This window comes from Vigna angularis, chromosome 4 (assembly GCF_016808095.1).
Source record: "Vigna angularis cultivar LongXiaoDou No.4 chromosome 4, ASM1680809v1, whole genome shotgun sequence".
In the NCBI taxonomy this organism is placed as follows: Eukaryota; Viridiplantae; Streptophyta; class Magnoliopsida; order Fabales; family Fabaceae; genus Vigna; species Vigna angularis.
Genome location: NC_068973.1, coordinates 465,179 through 483,605, shown reverse-complemented (window position 1 = coordinate 483,605; position 18,427 = coordinate 465,179). Strand labels below are relative to the sequence as shown.

The 18,427-nt window shown below is 35.3% G+C and overlaps 3 protein-coding genes across 3 annotated transcripts; 1 reads left to right on the top strand and 2 right to left on the bottom strand.

Annotated features, from left to right (window-relative positions):
* Positions 1-4,997: 4,997 nt before the first annotated feature.
* LOC108322273 (L-gulonolactone oxidase 2) lies at positions 4,998-8,658 on the bottom strand. The gene is made up of 4 exons (XM_017554299.2): positions 7,886-8,658; positions 6,444-6,699; positions 6,063-6,164; positions 4,998-5,965 (listed from the first exon to the last, which is right to left on the bottom strand). The coding sequence occupies exons 1-4, from the start codon at positions 8,570-8,572 to the stop codon at positions 5,250-5,252; spliced, it is 1,761 nt and encodes a 586-aa protein (XP_017409788.1). The 5' UTR covers positions 8,573-8,658; the 3' UTR covers positions 4,998-5,249.
* A 2,156-nt stretch (positions 8,659-10,814) lies between these two features.
* On the bottom strand, positions 10,815-11,621 carry LOC108322285 (uncharacterized). The gene has a single exon (XM_017554309.2). The coding sequence runs from the start codon at positions 11,573-11,575 to the stop codon at positions 11,012-11,014; it is 564 nt and encodes a 187-aa protein (XP_017409798.1). The 5' UTR covers positions 11,576-11,621; the 3' UTR covers positions 10,815-11,011.
* Positions 11,622-13,249: 1,628 nt separating this feature from the next.
* Positions 13,250-14,667, top strand: LOC108322259 (60S acidic ribosomal protein P1-3). Its single transcript, XM_017554282.2, has 4 exons — positions 13,250-13,375; positions 13,487-13,562; positions 14,108-14,323; positions 14,411-14,667. Exons 2-4 carry the CDS (start codon positions 13,494-13,496, stop codon positions 14,462-14,464), a joined length of 339 nt encoding a protein of 112 aa, XP_017409771.1. The 5' UTR covers positions 13,250-13,375; positions 13,487-13,493; the 3' UTR covers positions 14,465-14,667.
* The last annotated feature ends 3,760 nt before the right edge of the window (positions 14,668-18,427 follow it).

Below are 18,427 nucleotides of genomic sequence, written 5' to 3'. Positions count from 1 at the left end.
AATGCAGTACATATTAAACCAGAAAATTGGTGAAGTTCTATGTTCTGACCTTCTTCTGGTTATGCAGAGTTTGACAAATTTATAGGAAAAAAGTAAAGAAAGTAGCAAAAGGATAGTTAATTTTGAGAATGAATGAGAGAAAAGTTTATGAAACTTTGAACATAAGTGCTCCACAATAAACCAGGCATCTCAATACTGCGGACAACCTCTCCCAGCTTCTTCATGTCGCTCTCATCATCCCAAGGCTTGACATCGAGTAGGACAGAAGACTTGCCACCTATACAACGTCATTCAGTTACAGTTTCCAACAATTTCAGCAATGAAGTAAAATCTAGAGATAAGAAAAAGCCCCTGTATGTGACAAGTTCTCATAATTTTCAACCATTGTTCTACTATATAGCAACATGCCTAGTTTCTAAGTTTCCCAAATAGCAAGACAATTTTACTTGAATTAAAAAAAGTCCAGAACAGCTTCCATCAATATTTTAGTTATGGGAAATGTTTCATGGACCAGAAATTACTGTCACCATGCTCTTAAGAAAGCTTACTCTCTTTTATCTTGGCAGGCTTTTTAGCAACCTCCTTTTCCTCCAATATTTCACTTTCTCTACTCAAATCCTTGGCTTCTTCACCTTCTCAACAATCTTCTGCACTACTTTCAACTAAGATTCTTAATTAGGGAAGACCGGATTACAAAAGTATATGTTGCATATGCTAATAACTTTAGAAAGACAGATACTAACCAAGTTGTGCTTTGATCAGGCCAAACCACTTATGGATGCAAAGCTGGTCAAAGAATTTGTAGACCCCAGATTAGGAGCTAATTATGATATTTGTAGCCCCAGATTAGGATGCAAAGCTGGTCAAAGTTTTGCATGGCAACGACTTCCTTGTGCATCCATCACATATCCTGTAAACGGCCATACATGGATCAGGTGGGAATTCAAAATGTGAGTATTATAATATTTTATTTCAGTTTTTACTATGTTGAACGAAATACTAAGGAGTTACATCACTATAAAGCTTACATCTATTGTCAAAATATTTAAAGAGTTGTTATCCAGGGCGAAGCACAAAACCTGATTTTTAGAGGAACACAAATAAATAAAGCTCTCTGTATCAAATACATTTTTTTTATCACTTTTCATGTAATTAGCTGGTGTGTAAATTCCAGAACTGGAGAAGAAGTTGAACTTACCTGCAGAGAGGAACTATCTCCTCCTCAATGTCACGAGTCCAAAGGGGCGCTCCATTTGAAAAATATTGATGGGATTAACAACATGTGCTCTCGTAATATTATACATCCAATTAAAACTAACCCAATTCTAACCAATTCATAATTACCTGGTGCAGAGGGCGATTGGACCTCGAACTGATTCGAACAAACCAACCTAGGGTTTCTGAAATTGCAAATTTTAAACTTTAAAGAACAAAGAGCAAAGTTGGGTCAATATAACAACAAACAAAAACCGACATTAATTAAAACTCACTCCAACCTTCGATTTCTCACCGCGTTCAGAAGTCAACGACCAAATCCAATCTCTTTTGACACACAACGCGGTACGAGCGATAGAGAACAAAGAGTTACTCTAGTGTGAGCAAGAGAGACCACGACGAAGACGTCGCCAATGCTTCAAGGGCTTTTCGAGAAGGTGTAGAATTTAAACCAGTGGTGGTGAGCGCAACTTTGGATTATGCGAGAAGATAAACCCTAAATCAGAACAACTTTGGCATCACCTCCGTTTTCTTCTATGGCGCTTTTCGTGTCTTAGAGGATCTGTTCCTCGAAAAAGTAGAACGCCTCTCAGACCATCGGATTCCTCTCCTTCCTTCGTATCCCTCGCCACTGCCATTCCAACTGTCTACACATGAGTCCAAGCAAGGAATCGTTGGATTTAATGGTCTACCAATCTCTAAGAGAAGTGCGCGAGGGAGGGTGGGGTTCCAAGGGAAAGCCAAGGCAGGAAAGACATGCGGTTGAGGTAGGTAAAATTATACAAGTAAATAACACACACTTTTAAAGAGACCAAACAAATATGAAAGTAGTAAACAACAATAGATGGAAGAAGGAAGAAAGCAAAATTAAAATTTCGAGAATAAGATATAGGAGACAAACGAATCAGAAAGATTTCTCGCCAGGATTCTAAGCCGCATGAACGAATCTATAGTTTAATTTCCCAGGGAGAACACGCCAGAACACCACGATGCCTCGACGACGAACACAATGCTCAGCCCAAGTAAGAGAAGAACAATACGAAGATGGTGCAGGGAAGGGGTTGGGGAAAATGACTATGTGCGAGGAAATAGGGTTTGGAGAAAAATTAGGAAAATAAGAGAAATGATGAAGGCACGGAGAGGGTGAATAGATATTTAGGGATTAAAACTTATTTTAAAAATTAAAAAAAAACTTTAGCGGCGATTTTAGTTATAAATCGTCGGAAAGTTTTGGGAATTTTCAAAACCGCCGAAAAATAACCTCTGCTAAAATATATTATTTTTGTAGTGTATGTCCGTTTTTGTACTTGTGTCAATCCTAATATTTATTAATTAACCATTTTTTATAATAATAAAAATAAAAGTAATGATAATATTGTAAAAAGTTTAATATCAAAACACATTATTTTATCAAAATAAGTAGTTATACAAATTCCAAATAAATTGATATGTCTTTAACAATTAAAAATATAAATAATTATGAAGAAATAAAAGGTATATATGTACATGTTTATCTTCATTCTCCTAACAAATTTAAAAAGTTTAATATTATCTTTATTCTATTGTTATTTAATGATTTCAAATATTTAATGTCTATATAAAAAATAAATATACAATACTATGTGCATTTTTTTCATTCATCAATTGCCACTCCATCTTTTATTAGAGCTAACCATGCTTAAATGAAATGAAGTTTTTATGCGGAAAGCAAAGTTTATTTAGTATACAAGAGTTATTTTCGTAAATCACACGATATAGATGTGAACATGTATAATATTTAATTATTAGAAGAAGTCCCATGACTTGGATTAGATATCGTGGAATTCAATAGTGCATTTAGCAATATTATTAATTGAATTGCTGTCATTTTTGACAATTTGGTCTGTTCAACAAAAATAATTATATCCTTTAATATTTTTGGTGTTATCTCCAACGCAAGTTCGCACTGTATATTAATGGAAATCACACACTTGCATTTAGGAAATGAATACAAATGATGCTATATATTTCTACAAGAAATACTACATTCTTATATTAAAGTTGGTAAATAGAAATTTGAATTAAATTATGCCATAAATTCCGTTTCAATGAAAAAACCGAAGAGAATTGCTACGATGCCATTTAAAGGTTTAGAGTTTTTTTTAAAAGGTTGATATAGTGAATTTTGTTAATAATACTAATTAAAAAAATTATGGTTTAGTACTTTATGTTGATTATACAGTGAAATTAATACTAATTAAAAAATATGATTTATTGCTTATATGATAAAAATTAAAAAATAATAATAATTTGTATGTAGAAATCAAGTTGTAGAATTTTTTTTATAGGGTATGTAGAAATCCTTAAATGATAGAATTTTTTTGTTTAAACATAATATGATACAGAAGGATTTTTTTGGATAATGTTTGTGAGATAAAGTTAATGAAATTATTTTGTTTGAAAATGGTAATTAAGTTGTTATGTGCATGTAATATTATATATTATGAGTGGAGAAAAACTGAAAAAAAAAATACTCACTTACCATATGTTAGATTTAGGAGTACATGAGACTTACTATAATATTTATAGACTTGTACTGAGTTTGATTAATGTCAGTTCTACAAATATCTACTATAGTAAGTCATTAATAAGACTTCAAATATTTCTGCTGTGTATAATTATCGGCATTCATATATGAAATTAGAAGAGAACTCAAAGTGGTACACTTCTTAATGTTTTCATCCCTCAAAAGTTCTGATTATTTATCTTAATGTCGCTTAAATATTAATCTACTTGCTCTTCTTTAATTCCCCATCACTACAATAAAACATGGAATTACCGACGGCTTTTTATCGACGGATGAAAAAAAATATATTTTACCGACGGATATGGGCCTTCGGTAATTACCGACGGCCAAAATCCTTTGGTAAAGCCGTCGGTAATTATCGACGGCCAAAAGCCTTCGGTAAAGCCTTCGGTAAAAAGAGTGGCAAAATTCCCGCCCATTTTTTCACTCTCTCTGCGCAAAGTTTATACATTTTTATCACTCACAAATCGCTTTCTCTGCTATATTTCTCACCTTTTCTCACCTTCTCTGCCCCCATTTTTCTCAGCTGTGCAACCATCTTCCCACACTGTCACCGGTGCCGCTGGGAGAACGCCACCGCTGCCTTTGGGAGGACGCGACCGCTGCCGTGGGAGGACGCCACCGCTGTTGTGGCAGAAGCGCCGCTACCGTGGGAGAAGTGCCGCTGCCGTGGGAGAAGCGCTGCTGCCGTGGGAGAAGCGCCGCTGCCGTGGGAGGACGCCACTGCTGCCGTGGGAGAAGCGCCGCTGCCGTGGGAGAAGCGCCGCTGCCGTGGGAGAAGCGCCGCTGCCGTGGGTGAAGCGCCACTGCCGTCGCTGGAGAGCACCACCGTTGCCATGGGAGAACACCACCGTGCAAGCTTCACTGCCATTTGGGATTTTTTCAATTTTAGGGTTTCTAAAACAATTAAAGAACCGAAGTGTAGCCTCTGATTTTGGTTTTGGAATGAATAAAATTGTTGTTTTGGTTTAGGAATGAAGAAATTTGGGTAAAAAAAACTGAAAAACGAAGGATACAGGAGAAGGGGAAAGAGGAAGAAGATGAACCAGATCGACGTATTTACCGAAGGCTTTTGGCCTTCGGTAAATACCGACGGCCAAAAGCCGTCGGTAAATGTTACCGACAACGATATTACCGACGGTCATTTGTCCGTCGGAAAAATCGCATTACCGAAGGCTTTTGGCCGTTTCCGAAGGATTTTGGCCGTCGATAATAATTGTTTTTTTGGTTGTGCATATATAATATATAACAACATGTCATAGTGACAAGTAAGCAAATGATCTGTTTTGAACTGTTCAAGGTTGATGGCCAACTATTCAGTTGATAATCATATAAGGTTTCTTTACGTAATGTGGTGTGCTGAGAGATTAGCCACTCCACGTTTATTATTATATATCTTCTTTTATTTATTTCTCTTCAACTATGCAGATATGTTGTTTGTTGAAAGTCATTTGAAACTTGTTGCATCTTAAGAGCCTGAACCAGCACAAACTTTTGCTTCCTTGTAGACTTTGCCTGGTCTGCAAAAGTAGCCTTTGGTTGGTGCACAATGATTGTGATTGGAGCATATGCATAGACCTTCTAATGCACACCCATCCTTTGATACCATCAACCCTTCTTTCAGACCAAGAACTTGGTCTGTCCACTCGCTGGAGAATAGCCTTTCTGGATCATACTCATCTTTCACCTTCAGAAACTTGTCTGCATTTTTGTACTTGTTCATCACTCCTTCAAATGCCACATTCCTGTTCTTACCCCAATGGGGTAAACCTCCATATTTGAAAATCCCTATCTGCTCAACCTCTTCAATAATGTCTTCGTACAGCCTAGGAGCCATTGGGTCTTTGCTACGGTAGTATGTGATATCAAAGTCTACGCCATCTTCCTGTTTCCCTAGGTATGCACTTGAACCCTTCACATAACGCATCAGAATCCCGTTGTACATCTCTATGCCACAAAATGCCTTTGGTTCCAATTCAACCAGCTTTTTCAAATCTTCAATAAAGTTATTTACCACAGACAACCCAATGCTAAATGCTGTTTGGTGAAAGAACTCTCCTTTGATTCTAGAGTCCCAGGGACATAATGTTGCTGTCTTTGTATTCCTATCACTGCCCAGGCATGACCCAGAAGCCTGAATCTGGTTATGAAATCCAACTGCAGGGAATCCGGAGAAGACTAAACCTGCAACTTCCAATTGTAGAGTTATGTGATTTTATTCATATTATACAGACAATTCTTAGTGCTCATTTGAATGAAATAGATTAGATGAATTCAGCACCGTTGTTAGTTAGTCCATAAGCAGTGGCTATAAGGGCATTGGTTGCAGTCTTTGCAACTAAGCATTTCCCCTCTGCATCACCAGTAAACTCCACAGCTTCCTCTGTAGTCAAAAAACATAAAAGGGAAACTATTATTTTCATCAGAAAATTTTAAGAGATGTTAGTATAAAACTATTGCATGGACTCACAAAAGCAATCAATAAGTTAATCATATCAACCTAAAAAGGAGATTCATCGCTTTTGGGTGAAAGTCCAAAATCAATATCTATCAACTAAGTTTTCACATTTATGCTTTCCAAATACTGAATCAAGCACGATGTTAGTATGTAACACTGAGTAGTAGTTTACATGCATTGTGTAGTGAATTAAGAAAAACTCGCCTGTGGTTCTGAGGAGTTGTAATTGAGTTGCAGGAGTGGAACGGAAAGGGATGAAATCGTAAACAGCATTGCCTGATGTATGAATTGGAACACGATCATCAACACGGTATACAGCCTTGTGTTGATTTGGGTACCAAATTATATCTGCAAACTCATGTTCTTGTCCAAATGTTATGACTTGATTCTCCAAATTTGAATCGTTTTCGGTAACATATGTAATGGATCGCTTGAACAGAGGTTCAAGTTTGAAAGTAATCTGCAAAATTCATATACAAATCAGCATTTTGTATCATAATCATTTTCCCAACAAAAATGTAGTGTCACAATTAAGACGTACGTTGAAAAGAAATTTCCGTGTACATCCAAATATACACCATTTAATTATAGATAAAATTGTTTTTTAAAATATGTAAAGTTCAATTTTAAATTCTCCACACAAAAAAATCTATTTTTAGTTTCCTTAATTTTAAAATGTATTACTTTTGGTTCTCCAAATCATTTAAATAGCAACTTATAAAGAAGACGGTTTGCGAGGATAGAATATTTTTTTGAGGAATTAAAACAGCAGAATTTTACACAAAGATAGAAGTATAATTTATTCAATTAAAAGTTAATAAATAAAATAAAAAGTTTATTGAATAGACAGGAGGATAAATTAAATTAAACAGACAATATTTAATATTGTCAAACAAAAAAAATCTTAATTAAAGTAATGCTTCTATTTCTCCTTTGTATGGTACTCATTTATTTTTCTAATAATAGTAATGCTTCTTCTCCTTTGTATATTATTACAGATTACAGATTGCAATGCAGCATTTGTCCAACATAATATCGCAAATATTCACAAAAGTGATAAGTCTCTGTTTATTATTTCATCAATGCTGATGATGTCATCATAATTGATGGCTTCAAACAAGAAGTAATTCATTATTTCTCATTTGAACAAACTCTGTTTCGTTACAAGGCTTGGATCCATACAATTATCACGTAAACTAATTATGACTTGATTACCTATATTTTATTTGTTGTTAGACTAATTAGTCTCGTGTATGCCTTGTACGAATCTTTTTCACAGTAGAACAATTTTTTACTATTTTCTTTTATTTATTGTGTAAATCCCCTAGTTTTTCTGACACGTTAACGTACCAATTTCTTGTTCACATGTTTTGGCTGTATTCTAGGAAGGTGCTACACAGTGACAGATAATCCGTAATAAAAGATAGTATGTTCTTGGTAATGTATATTAACTTAAAAACAAAACATTATATATGAATCACATCACCGTGAGAAACACACATTAAAAAGTGATTGAGTAAAAAGAATGTGATGATCAGAAGGTTCAAAACTTGAAAGTAAAAGTTGATTAGATTAAAAGAAACAAAAAGATAAAGAGGAAAAGGAAGTTGAAGGAGGAAATGGTGCATGCATGGTATCATACGTACCTGTGAAATGACCCCAAGCAAGCCGAGTGAGACTTTTGCTGCATTGAGATGCTGATCTTCTTCTGTAAGAATATGAAGCTTGGCATATCCATGTTCAGGAGGTGCAGGCGTAACAATTCTAATCTCCATCACCTGTTCATGAACCGCACTTCCTTTCCCCCACAAACTGCTTCCATGAGCTCCTGTCCCCAAAATGCCCCCCATCGTCAAACCCCACCAGTACGGCGTGTATGGCAAGGCCAAGCCCGCCTTCGCTGCCTCCTCCACCAGCTGCTTCAACGTCACGCCACTCTGCACCCTCGCCGTCCTTTGCTCGGCGTCAATTTCCATTACCCGGTTCAGATATTTGGTGCTTATTAGCCACCCATTCTGACCTTCAGGGCACACCCACTTGGGGATGCTGTGGGAGAAACGGGTCGCAACTTTCATCTTCTTTCCGTTTCGAGAGGCTGATGCAACCACTCTGAGAAGATCTTCTTCCTGTGTGGGGTAAAACACCTTTTGTGCTTCACAGATGCTTCGATCAGGGAATGTACCATAGGAGTTAGTGACGGTGCAGTTTGTGTTGTGTGAGGAGCAGTTGATGGGATCCTCCGGAGTAGAGAATGCGACGTAGAAACCTAGGATGAACAGAAGAAAAGCAGTTGGTTTGAAGGATAACTGCGACATCCTCTTCAAGCACATCATGCAGCAGAGTTGCTTTTGTGAGAGCGAGTTTTTGTTATGTTTTTCAGAACTCTTTATGTTTGTGGTTGCTATAAATAAAGTCGAGTACAGAGCAGAGGAAGGTTGACGTTTGAGGGTAACATGCGTTTATAATCATGAGCTGAGAAGGAACCTATGCATGTTCAAACATCTGGGTTCGTACTCGCTACGTGTCGCTTTAGATTAATTTTTACGTGACATGTGTGGTCCCAATCACAAGGTGAAAATGTTGAGAAAGGAGATTGTAGTAAAACATGAGAAGAGATGATCTACCACTGTATCAACACCACTACACGAACACAAATTCACAACTATAAGTCCTTCTATTATACATTTCCAACTTCAGCCTGGCTTTCTATTATGGATCTTTAGCTTCAGTTTGGTCTTTCCACCGTATATCTAGTTCTAGTTCGATCTTTCCATCATGAATTTGCAGCTCCACCTCAACTTTTCCACCACAAATTTGTGGTTTTTGCACCAGCATATTTGCCTTTAATATTATCAAAATGGACAAATTCAACCAAAATTACGAAAATGGAAAAGTCGTAGGGCCCAAACGACTTCAATTGAAGAAGTCGTGCCCCCTGCACGACTTCACACTATTCATATCTACAGTGGTGAAGTCGTGCACCCCAAAAACGACTTTTGATGACCGTAATCGATTACAATGTAATGATAATCGATTACAGAGTGTTGAAATCGTGACCCCCTGCACGACTTCAAATCAGTATGCCAAAATCGCACTGGTAATCGATTACCAGACTTGTGTAATCGATTACCATCACACTCGAACCTCAGTATCCGCAGAGACTCAACACACTATTTGGGCGATCACTACTTGGCCGAACACTATTCGGTCGAACACTATTTGCCGAACGCTATAACCGAGCACTATATTAGATTCAACGCTATTAGGCCGAACGCTAAAACTGAGCACCATATTGAATTCAACACTATTAGGCCGAACGCCAAAACCGAACACCATCTTGGATTAAATACTATTAGGCCGAACGCTAAAACCGAACATCATATTGAATCGACTACTGTTTGGGTGAACGCTCAAAGATCAAGCCTCATCAAGTCCGAACACTACCTTTGACGAGTACTTCCTGAGGATAAACATCATCGAGAACGAACGTTCCCTATGAACGATCACTAACTGAGAATAAACATCATCAAGACCGAACGCTTCTTGCAACACAACAAACCTGGTAATCGATTATCGAAATGTCGTAATCGATTACCAGTACGTTTTCTGCCTACTCATTTCAAGTCCTGCAGGGGTCACGATTTCAACACTCTGTAATCGATTACCAAATCAATGTAATCGATTACAGGACCCAAAAGTCGTTTTTGGGGTGTACGACTTCAACACTGTACATATGAACAGTGTGAAGTCGTGCAGGGGGGGCACGACTTCTTCAATTGAAGTCGTTTTGGCCCCCCACGACTTCACTTTGGGTCAAAATTTGCCCATTTTAGTAATAAATAGGGCATATTTGCCTACTTTCGTGCAAAAACCCAAATTTGTCGCTTCAGTTCAACTTTTTCATTACAGATCTCCAGCTCCAGCTTAATCTTTCGACTACAGATCTCCAATTCCAACTTGATATTTTCACCACAAATCTCAAACTTTAGTTCGATCCTTTCACCATGGATTTCTAACTCCAACTCAATCCTTCCACCACGGATCCAACACCATCTTAGCCTTTTCATCATAAAACTCGATCTCCAGCTCAAACGTTCCACCACAAATGTTTAATCAAATTCCATTACATGTTAAATTGATTAAATATGGTCCATTCTTTTAAATTGAATAATGTCGTGTGAAAGTGACCACATATATAAGTATAATAGAAGGTTTAATTATTAATTTGGTCCACATATTATTTTTTGGACTCAATTAAGTTCCTTTATTTTTTAAATAGAGACAATGTGATATAAATCAAGGTTAACACAAGCAACCACGTACGAGTTCAAACTCTCTTCTCCCTCTCTAACTCCTTTCTTCTTTAGGTTTCACAATCCCATCGAAATCGCTTTGAAATATCCTTTTTCTCATTATTTTTCCATGTATAAACATAATAAATATCCTTTTGTTGATAAGCCTAAAACCAATGTATTGGTATATAATTTCATCTTTCAAATATTTTCCTTCTATCGATATGCCTCTAATAGTCTTTTAGATTTACAGTAATTATTTTAAAAATCCTAAAAACCATGATCTTCAAAATTATTCTATATATGGCCATCAGACTTAAACTTTATATTACATGCTCATTAATCTGAATAATAGTGTGTAATCATGATCTTAATAAAAAAGAAACATGTGAAAGACTGAAGATTAACCCTATTAATTAATTGTGAAAATCAAATAAACAACAAAAGAGCACACTTTTAAGCATCTCTAAACCTTGATTTTCAGTCACAGGCAGTTGAGTGATCAGAATTCGGCGCCGACAGCACCCCATTGCCGCACTTTGCCACGGTCCTCAAGCTCTCCACGAACGCCTCCGTCTGTGACTCCTGCGACAATATCTCCGCTAGCTGTTCCGGGCTTATTGCCAATTTCACCTTCCACACTCCTTTCCTCGGAAACACTTCACCGGTTTCCGACCACATCCTACTGCTGTTGTTATCATAGGTACACATTCTGTATGGCGTTAAGGTCGCACTGGCGGCGGCGTTGTTGGAAAGTTGTCTGGCGATGTTCTTGGTGGATGACAACCTGCAAGAAGGGTCGAGAGGGAGAAGGTAGTAGAGCTCCCCGGCATGAAGCTCATCATCACGGTGGAGCGGCTCCGAGAACAATTCGCGGCGGCTTTGGAATATTCCGTGGCCGGAAAACTCGTTGGTTATGCAGTCGGCGGTTATGGGGGTGTAGAGCTCCATGATGCCTCCGTTTGGGGTGATGACCTTCACCATCTTATCCTTTTCCCAAGCACCTTCAGCTTTGGTGATTCCTCTGAACGCACAGTTCCCCATTGATGGATTAACTGACGAGGTTTTTCTTGATTATGTTTTTATGGGAAGATAACTATTAACTACCCGACACATAAAGCATCTAATTCTTTTCTTCTTTCTTTCCGAACCTTTCGGGGTATCTTTCTAACATGCGCGGACCCACTTAGTTTGTATCATGAGCAAAGCAAGATTGGATCATTATTGTAATTTTAGTTAATCATCAGTACAGTAACACTGGATTAAGAATATAAATTAAGAAGAAAGGCATTTAAGCAGTGATGTTTGGAAAGAAAATTGATAATTAGTAATGTAAAGAATGAGTGAAAACGAAAGCGTTTAAAGAGGGAACAATGTCTGAAAAGGAGGTGGAAGACTATGATGGAGAATGGTAGGAAGGAGGATAAGAGGCATGGCGTCCAGGTTTAGCAGATGATCGTCAATGGACACCATGATGGCTTCATGGAAAGAGTGCCTCTCCCACTGTTTTATCTTTGTTTTTTTTTGGTGAACACATGCACACTGAACTGAGGATTGTAAATTAAGCTTCTTACATTAATTTTTATATAGATAGTATATTTAGATGACGTGCTATTCTTTTCCAAAAATATTAATAAACATATAGATTATGTAAATAAATTTATAAGGCGTAGATAAAAAATATAATCTTATTTATATTATTTTATTTACTACAATATAGTAGTGATTTTTTTTATATAAGGTAAGGTAAAATTAATAATGATAAGAAGCCCTCTATTGTGACAAAAGTTCATTAATTATATGTACGTTTATTAATTCAAAAGTAATATGTAACAATGATAGTGAGATGTAAATTTATAATTTGAGATGGTGTATATATGACTACCACAAATTATAATCCTTAGATTAGACATCATACGTTGCACCAAAAAATGAGCCAAAACAGAAAAGAATAAAAAAATGAAGGGTGTTGCTCCCTACACCACCACCCCTTACTTCTTCTACCTCTCCATTACTGTTTTGTCTTTCAGTAAAATTTTATTTTTAGGATTAATATTTTAAATTTTTATCCACTGACATATACCTGGTATCGTACTTGCAGTGGCAAACACACAATCTCTTCTTGGTGGTGTGGTGGTGCTCAAAGGTTGCAGTGGTGCTTCATCCAGGTGCGTAATCAAATAAATCCTAAAATAAAGATTTAAACTTTAAACGGATGTCATCCTTTAGCGGATGTCAACATCCGTTTAAGGTCAACCGAATATCCCACATCCATTTTGGCCTTCGCGGCTCTGAGCAGATGATAAACAGATATACAAATTTAAACTAACCTGCAATGGAGGTGAAAAACCAAATCCACTACTAGATCTACGCTTCTCCTCTATGCTTCTCCACACAGGAATTGACACCAATGATGGAAGAAAGCAAAGAAAAAGGGAAATGAGGAAGAGAAGGTTGAAAGAAAAAGAAAGAAAAGGAAGAATAAAATCTTGAACGAAGATGAGTGGGTGAGGTGCACCCCGTGAGAGTGAAAGTAAGAGGTAAATTAGGGTTTTAAAATATGTTAAAAATCTCAAAAGGTAAAAGTTTAAAAAGTTAAAATAAAAGGATAGTTTTAAAAATAAGATAAATAATTGGGGAGGTGGAGACAACAAGGAATGGTGGTGGAGGGAGCAATAACGTAACGAAGAAAATGAAATTGGGCCAATGGTTAATAAATGGGCTAGAAATCAATAGGCCCATGAACTGGTTTATGAACTTTTAAACCTAGAATCTGCAATCGTATTTCAATAGCGGCTGCAGCAGGGAAGCAAACTTGTTGTTTCTGATCTGTTATCTTTGAAGGTACAAGTTTGCAGTTTTACTTTTGACGATTTTGTTTCAATGTTTCGCCTTTGTCATATGTGACTATGTTGTTTTGATTTGTTTTCTTTTGTACAATTGTCTGTGTTGCAGTGTGAAAATGTCTGTCGGCGAAACTGCTTGCTCATACGCATCTATCATCCTTCACGATGAAGGAATCGCCGTCACTGTATCCTTTTGTGTTCTCATAGGTTTACCGTTGATGAATTGTTAGTAAATATGAAGCTATTTATTTTACTTATTGTACTTATTTTTTATTGATGGATTGAGTAATTGGGATTAAAACAAAACAGAAGTTATTTTTCGGAAGAAGGTTTAGGGTTCCTATCATGATTCTGTTAACGTACTTTTGTTGAGTACTGTAGATTTAATTTAAGCCGTGTTTTACAGTAGGAATTCATGTAGAAACAATTTAAACACGGAGGGAAGTGGCGATGGAATATGTTATGTTGCAGAATAATTTTTCTCTCTTGTTGGCTTGGATATCGAATCAATTTAAGTACTTGGGCAATCGTGAACAAAAGTTTTTTGAAGGAGGAAAGGGGTTAAGGGGAACATGTTAACGTTATTTTGTTTTAATTTAATAATGGTGATTATTTGGATAACTGGGTTTAATCTATTTCGTACTTTTGTTTAGAGATAAATAGTGGGTTTTTTCGTTTAATAGCAAATGAATTTGCTTGGATGTGATGTTGTTCCTTAAATCGTAAATAGGCCGACAAAATCACCACTTTGTTGAAAACTGCCAAGGTTCAAGTCGAATCTTACTGGCCTACCTTGTTTGCTAAACTTGCCGAGAAGAAAAATCTTGGCGATTTGATTGCAAATGCTGCAGGCGGTGGGGCACCAGCCGCTGTTGCAGCTGCCCCAGTTGCTGCCGCAGGTGGAGGTGCAGCTGCGGCCGCCCCTGCCGCTGAGGAGAAAAAGAAGGTAACTCTCTTGAACCGGTTCATGCCGCAATTTTTGTTTGATCTCCTTTTTTTTATCGTCTAATTTGTATCTTTTACATTTTTACAGGAAGAACCTGAAGAAGAGAGTGACGATGATATGGGATTCGGCTTGTTCGATTAGGGACTTTTTCACTATCATCGTGTCAATTTTTGTGGTTCTTTAACTGGTAGTTGATGTTACATATATTTTTGGTTTTCTTTTTTGTGCTAATTATTTATGTATACGACTTGATTTTGTAGTACTACGAACTAAGGAATGGAGTTTTATGTTCATTTGAGAATTCTGATCGGAGAAATGTTTACCGTGACGTTTTTTTTTCTGCCTCCACTGTTGTCTTGTCCCACTTTGTTTTTGTCTCTGACCCCATATTTTCCATATTGGATTTGTTTTCTGTTGTTTTGGTTCAAGTTTGTTGAACTAAAATGTAGTTCTGATGTCCCAAACAGCACCATATTAAACCAACGATCTTTGTCTTGGATCGTGTATTGGATCTGTTTTAGTGAAGATCTGCGGAAGAATTTTTTTTTATTAAACTACTTGATTGCCTGTTACAAAGGCTTTAGCATGAGATTCAGCTTTTGGGTTTTTTATGTTTGCACCAAAGTTTAGAAAGATACAATCGCTAAAATCGGGAGCGAACAAGAATGTCTAGGTTTATTGGAAATGAAAAAATTTTCACAGCTTTCAAATTTTAAAGGATGATCAAATGAGGATGGAAGTAAGATGCTTGATTCTACAATGAAATTCATAAGTCCCATGTTTACCTTAATTAAGGAAGTTTTCGTAGCTGTTTTTTCTTTTCTGATTATCTCACTCTTATATTAGTTATTGGGAATATTAATTACGATGGAAGTACATTAAAGAAATTGATTATAAATATAAACCAGTTTATTTAAATAAATAAATTACCAAAGGAAATATGTTTCGTGATATAAAAATGTCTTCTTATATTAAAGAAATTGATGGATTTATTAAAGTAATTTCATGTTGTTAATTTGTATTTTATTAATATAAGCAGATATTTTTATATCGCGAAACATATTTTCTTTGGTAATTTATTTATTTAAATAAACTGGTTTATATTTATAATCTTCTGATAATTATAAGTACGTAATTTTCTGTTTACGATAATTAGGAATATTAAAACCACTCTCCTACTAGAATTAAGGTATATTAAATGTGTAATGTTGGTTCTTCTTCGGTAAAGAAAACAATAAATGTAATTCAAACCATGCGACACAAGTAAATCTATTTGGTTTGAGTTGTTTTTTGAACGTAAAATGATTATTTTAAAACAAATCTTTTGTTGAAATACTTTTTAGACTCAATGTTTGATAATATTTGTATATAGTTTTTTTTTAATATTTGTCATTATCACAATATATATTTATTCAAAATAACTTTCAGTACTTTATAAGCAAGAAAAAGATTTTGAAGTCGATAGCAGTGTTTTCTTGTTGTAAAAAAAACATCAAGGTTTGTTGGTTTTAATGGTGACGTAGGTTCAAGACAGTTTTCACTCAATTCTTTTTATAACTTAATGGTTGGATATTTTAATCGTGACTAGAGATCAAATTACTCCACATCTTCGAATGATATAAGTTAAAGATATGATTATTAAAGTTTTTACAACATTTGTTTTAATATTAATTATTTGATTGATTGAATATAAATTAACTTAAGTATTAAAGTGAAGATCACTTGTGAACATTGATCCTATAGGTATGTCTGAAACCTTATGGTAGGATCAAGTAAAAATTTTTAAGTCTACATGATGACTACAAGAATTATGACAAGCAACCAAACGCAAGAGAAAGACCCGATGGAGATTGTGATGAGGATGCAAAGGCAGATAGATGAGACGCAGAGGAAATATGAAGAGGAAATAAGAGTATTAAGAGATGAGAATGACATCATTCAACAAGAGAAGGGTGGTAACAATCTTGTGCCATTGATTACGACTCTCCAAAGACTAGCTAAGCAACCTCAAGAGGATTGGACTCCACAATCCAAGCCAGTAGCTTTATCGCGAGCAAGGACCATCACTACTTTGTTGTGATGTTTAACACAACTGACCTTTTGCCTTTGTTGCAGGGATTATATATATTATTTTGCTCAATAAATTGGGAATGTCAATATGGGTTCTATGTGCCTAGACGAGCCCATTCGGATCTTCATGAATCAAGAAGTTGCATAGGCCGAGGTCGAGAAGTTGCATGAGGTTAGATTCATCCAGGAGGTAAAGTACACTATATGGCTTTCCAATGTGGTCCTTGTGAAGAAATCAAACGATCAATAACAGGTGTACGTCGATTTCACTAACTTGAACAAAGCATGTCCTAAGGACGCATACTATTTACCTAGTATCAATCAACTAGTGGATGGAGTCTTAGGTCACTGAGTGTTAAACTTTTTGGACGTTTATTCGGGATACAACCAAATCCCAATATTCAATCCGAACAAAGAGAAAACGACGTTCATCATCGAGCGGGCCAATTACTACTATGAGGTGATGTCGTTTTGTCTGAAGAATGCAGGGGTCACTTACCAACGTGTCATGGACAAGGTCTTCGAAGACCAGATAAGTAGAAAAGGTATGGAGGTGTACATTGACGACATAATGGTAAAATCCCAATGATCAATGACCATGTAAAGGAACTGGTATAATTTTTTTTTTATCATATTCAAAGATACAACATGCACCTTAATCCAATGAAGTGTGTGTTCGACGTTTGGGCAGGAAAGTTCCTTGAATTCATATTGACCGCTTAGGACATCGAGCTGAGAGGAAACTGATCAGAATCAACTAATCTAAACATATAAGTAATCAGATTTAACATAATTGGATTGTGATTAGACTGACCCTAATCAAAAGTTCATGAAAAAACCTATAAATACAAATCAAAGGTATGATTATTGAAACTTTTATGATACATTTATTACAACATTGATTATGTGACTAATCAAACCTAAATTAACTTAAACTTCAAAGTATGTTTAACCGCATACACTTTGATTGAAATATAAAAAAAAAATATAAGAAAAAATACTTTAAATAAATATTCTATCCATTCGTTCATAAACAATTACCAAACAAAAAGGATGTAAAATAGTTATTAAAAAAATATATACTAATTTCTTTATTTCTTAATAACTAATTTTAAAAATAATTAGACATATGGAAGTCTTTATTTTGCTCATGATCATTCAAGTTATCATTAATTTTATGTAATAATTTATACCAGTATGTGTATCTATGAGTGCAAGATTGATGACACTTAGCGATAATGTCTTGTATGTAAAATAAGAAAAATTTAATTTAATTTTATTTAAGTTTCATAAGTTTAAATTTTATAAAATATATTGGTTTAATTTTATTTGGATAAACATTATAATAAATATTTATAGAGAGTAAGTTGAGATAAACAAATTTTTAAAGTTAAAATAAATTTATACTTAAGTTAATTGGTATAAACAATCTTATATCAGTGTCTTTTGAACTTTAGTGTTTTTTTATACGGAAATGTGTATAAATAAGTTACATTTAATATTTTGTCCAATTTTTAAATTACAAAATTTTCCTTAGCCCATATTGTTTTACTACTAAATATTTGTACTATGCTTATTTTCTCAAAAGATTACAACTTTGTCGAAATTAAAAATCAGACATGAGATAGCTAAGTGATCATATATTTTGAGTATGCTTTAAATAGGTCCAATATATACAACTTCAACAATGTTTTCTGATTAGGGAAATATCTTCTAAGATTAAGGAACTAATTTGATGTTTAATGTTTCATTTAAAATTTGCACTTTACAAGGGTCCTTCACTGAGCTAAAAAAAAAGATAATACGATTTAGACTCCAAATTTTCTTTTTCAGAAACCTATTATATGCTAAAAGTATGCTATCAATATGTTTAGATGTTTCTAAGTGACCTACCCACTTCCAATCTTTCTAAATGAGTAACTTTTTTTACACTAATAGCCCTCTTTTCACTTTTTTGTGTGGTTTAATTATTATTATTTTTTTCATATTATTTAACCATTTTATTGATTAAAATTTCAATTAAGATTTTATAAT

Coding starts and splice junctions, on each gene's coding strand:
- LOC108322285 (XM_017554309.2), bottom strand. CDS start 11,575: ATGGGGAACTGTGCGTTCAGAGGAATCACCAAAGCTGAAGGTGCTTGG.
- LOC108322259 (XM_017554282.2), top strand. CDS start 13,494: ATGTCTGTCGGCGAAACTGCTTGCTCATACGCATCTATCATCCTTCAC. Junction 13,563..14,107: donor ATGAAGGAATCGCCGTCACT/GTATCCTTTTGT, acceptor AATCGTAAATAG/GCCGACAAAATCACCACTTT. Junction 14,324..14,410: donor CCGCTGAGGAGAAAAAGAAG/GTAACTCTCTTG, acceptor ACATTTTTACAG/GAAGAACCTGAAGAAGAGAG.
- LOC108322273 (XM_017554299.2), bottom strand. CDS start 8,572: ATGATGTGCTTGAAGAGGATGTCGCAGTTATCCTTCAAACCAACTGCT. Junction 6,165..6,443: donor ACAACTCCTCAGAACCACAG/GCGAGTTTTTCT, acceptor TTTTGACTACAG/AGGAAGCTGTGGAGTTTACT. Junction 5,966..6,062: donor TTATGGACTAACTAACAACG/GTGCTGAATTCA, acceptor TGGAAGTTGCAG/GTTTAGTCTTCTCCGGATTC.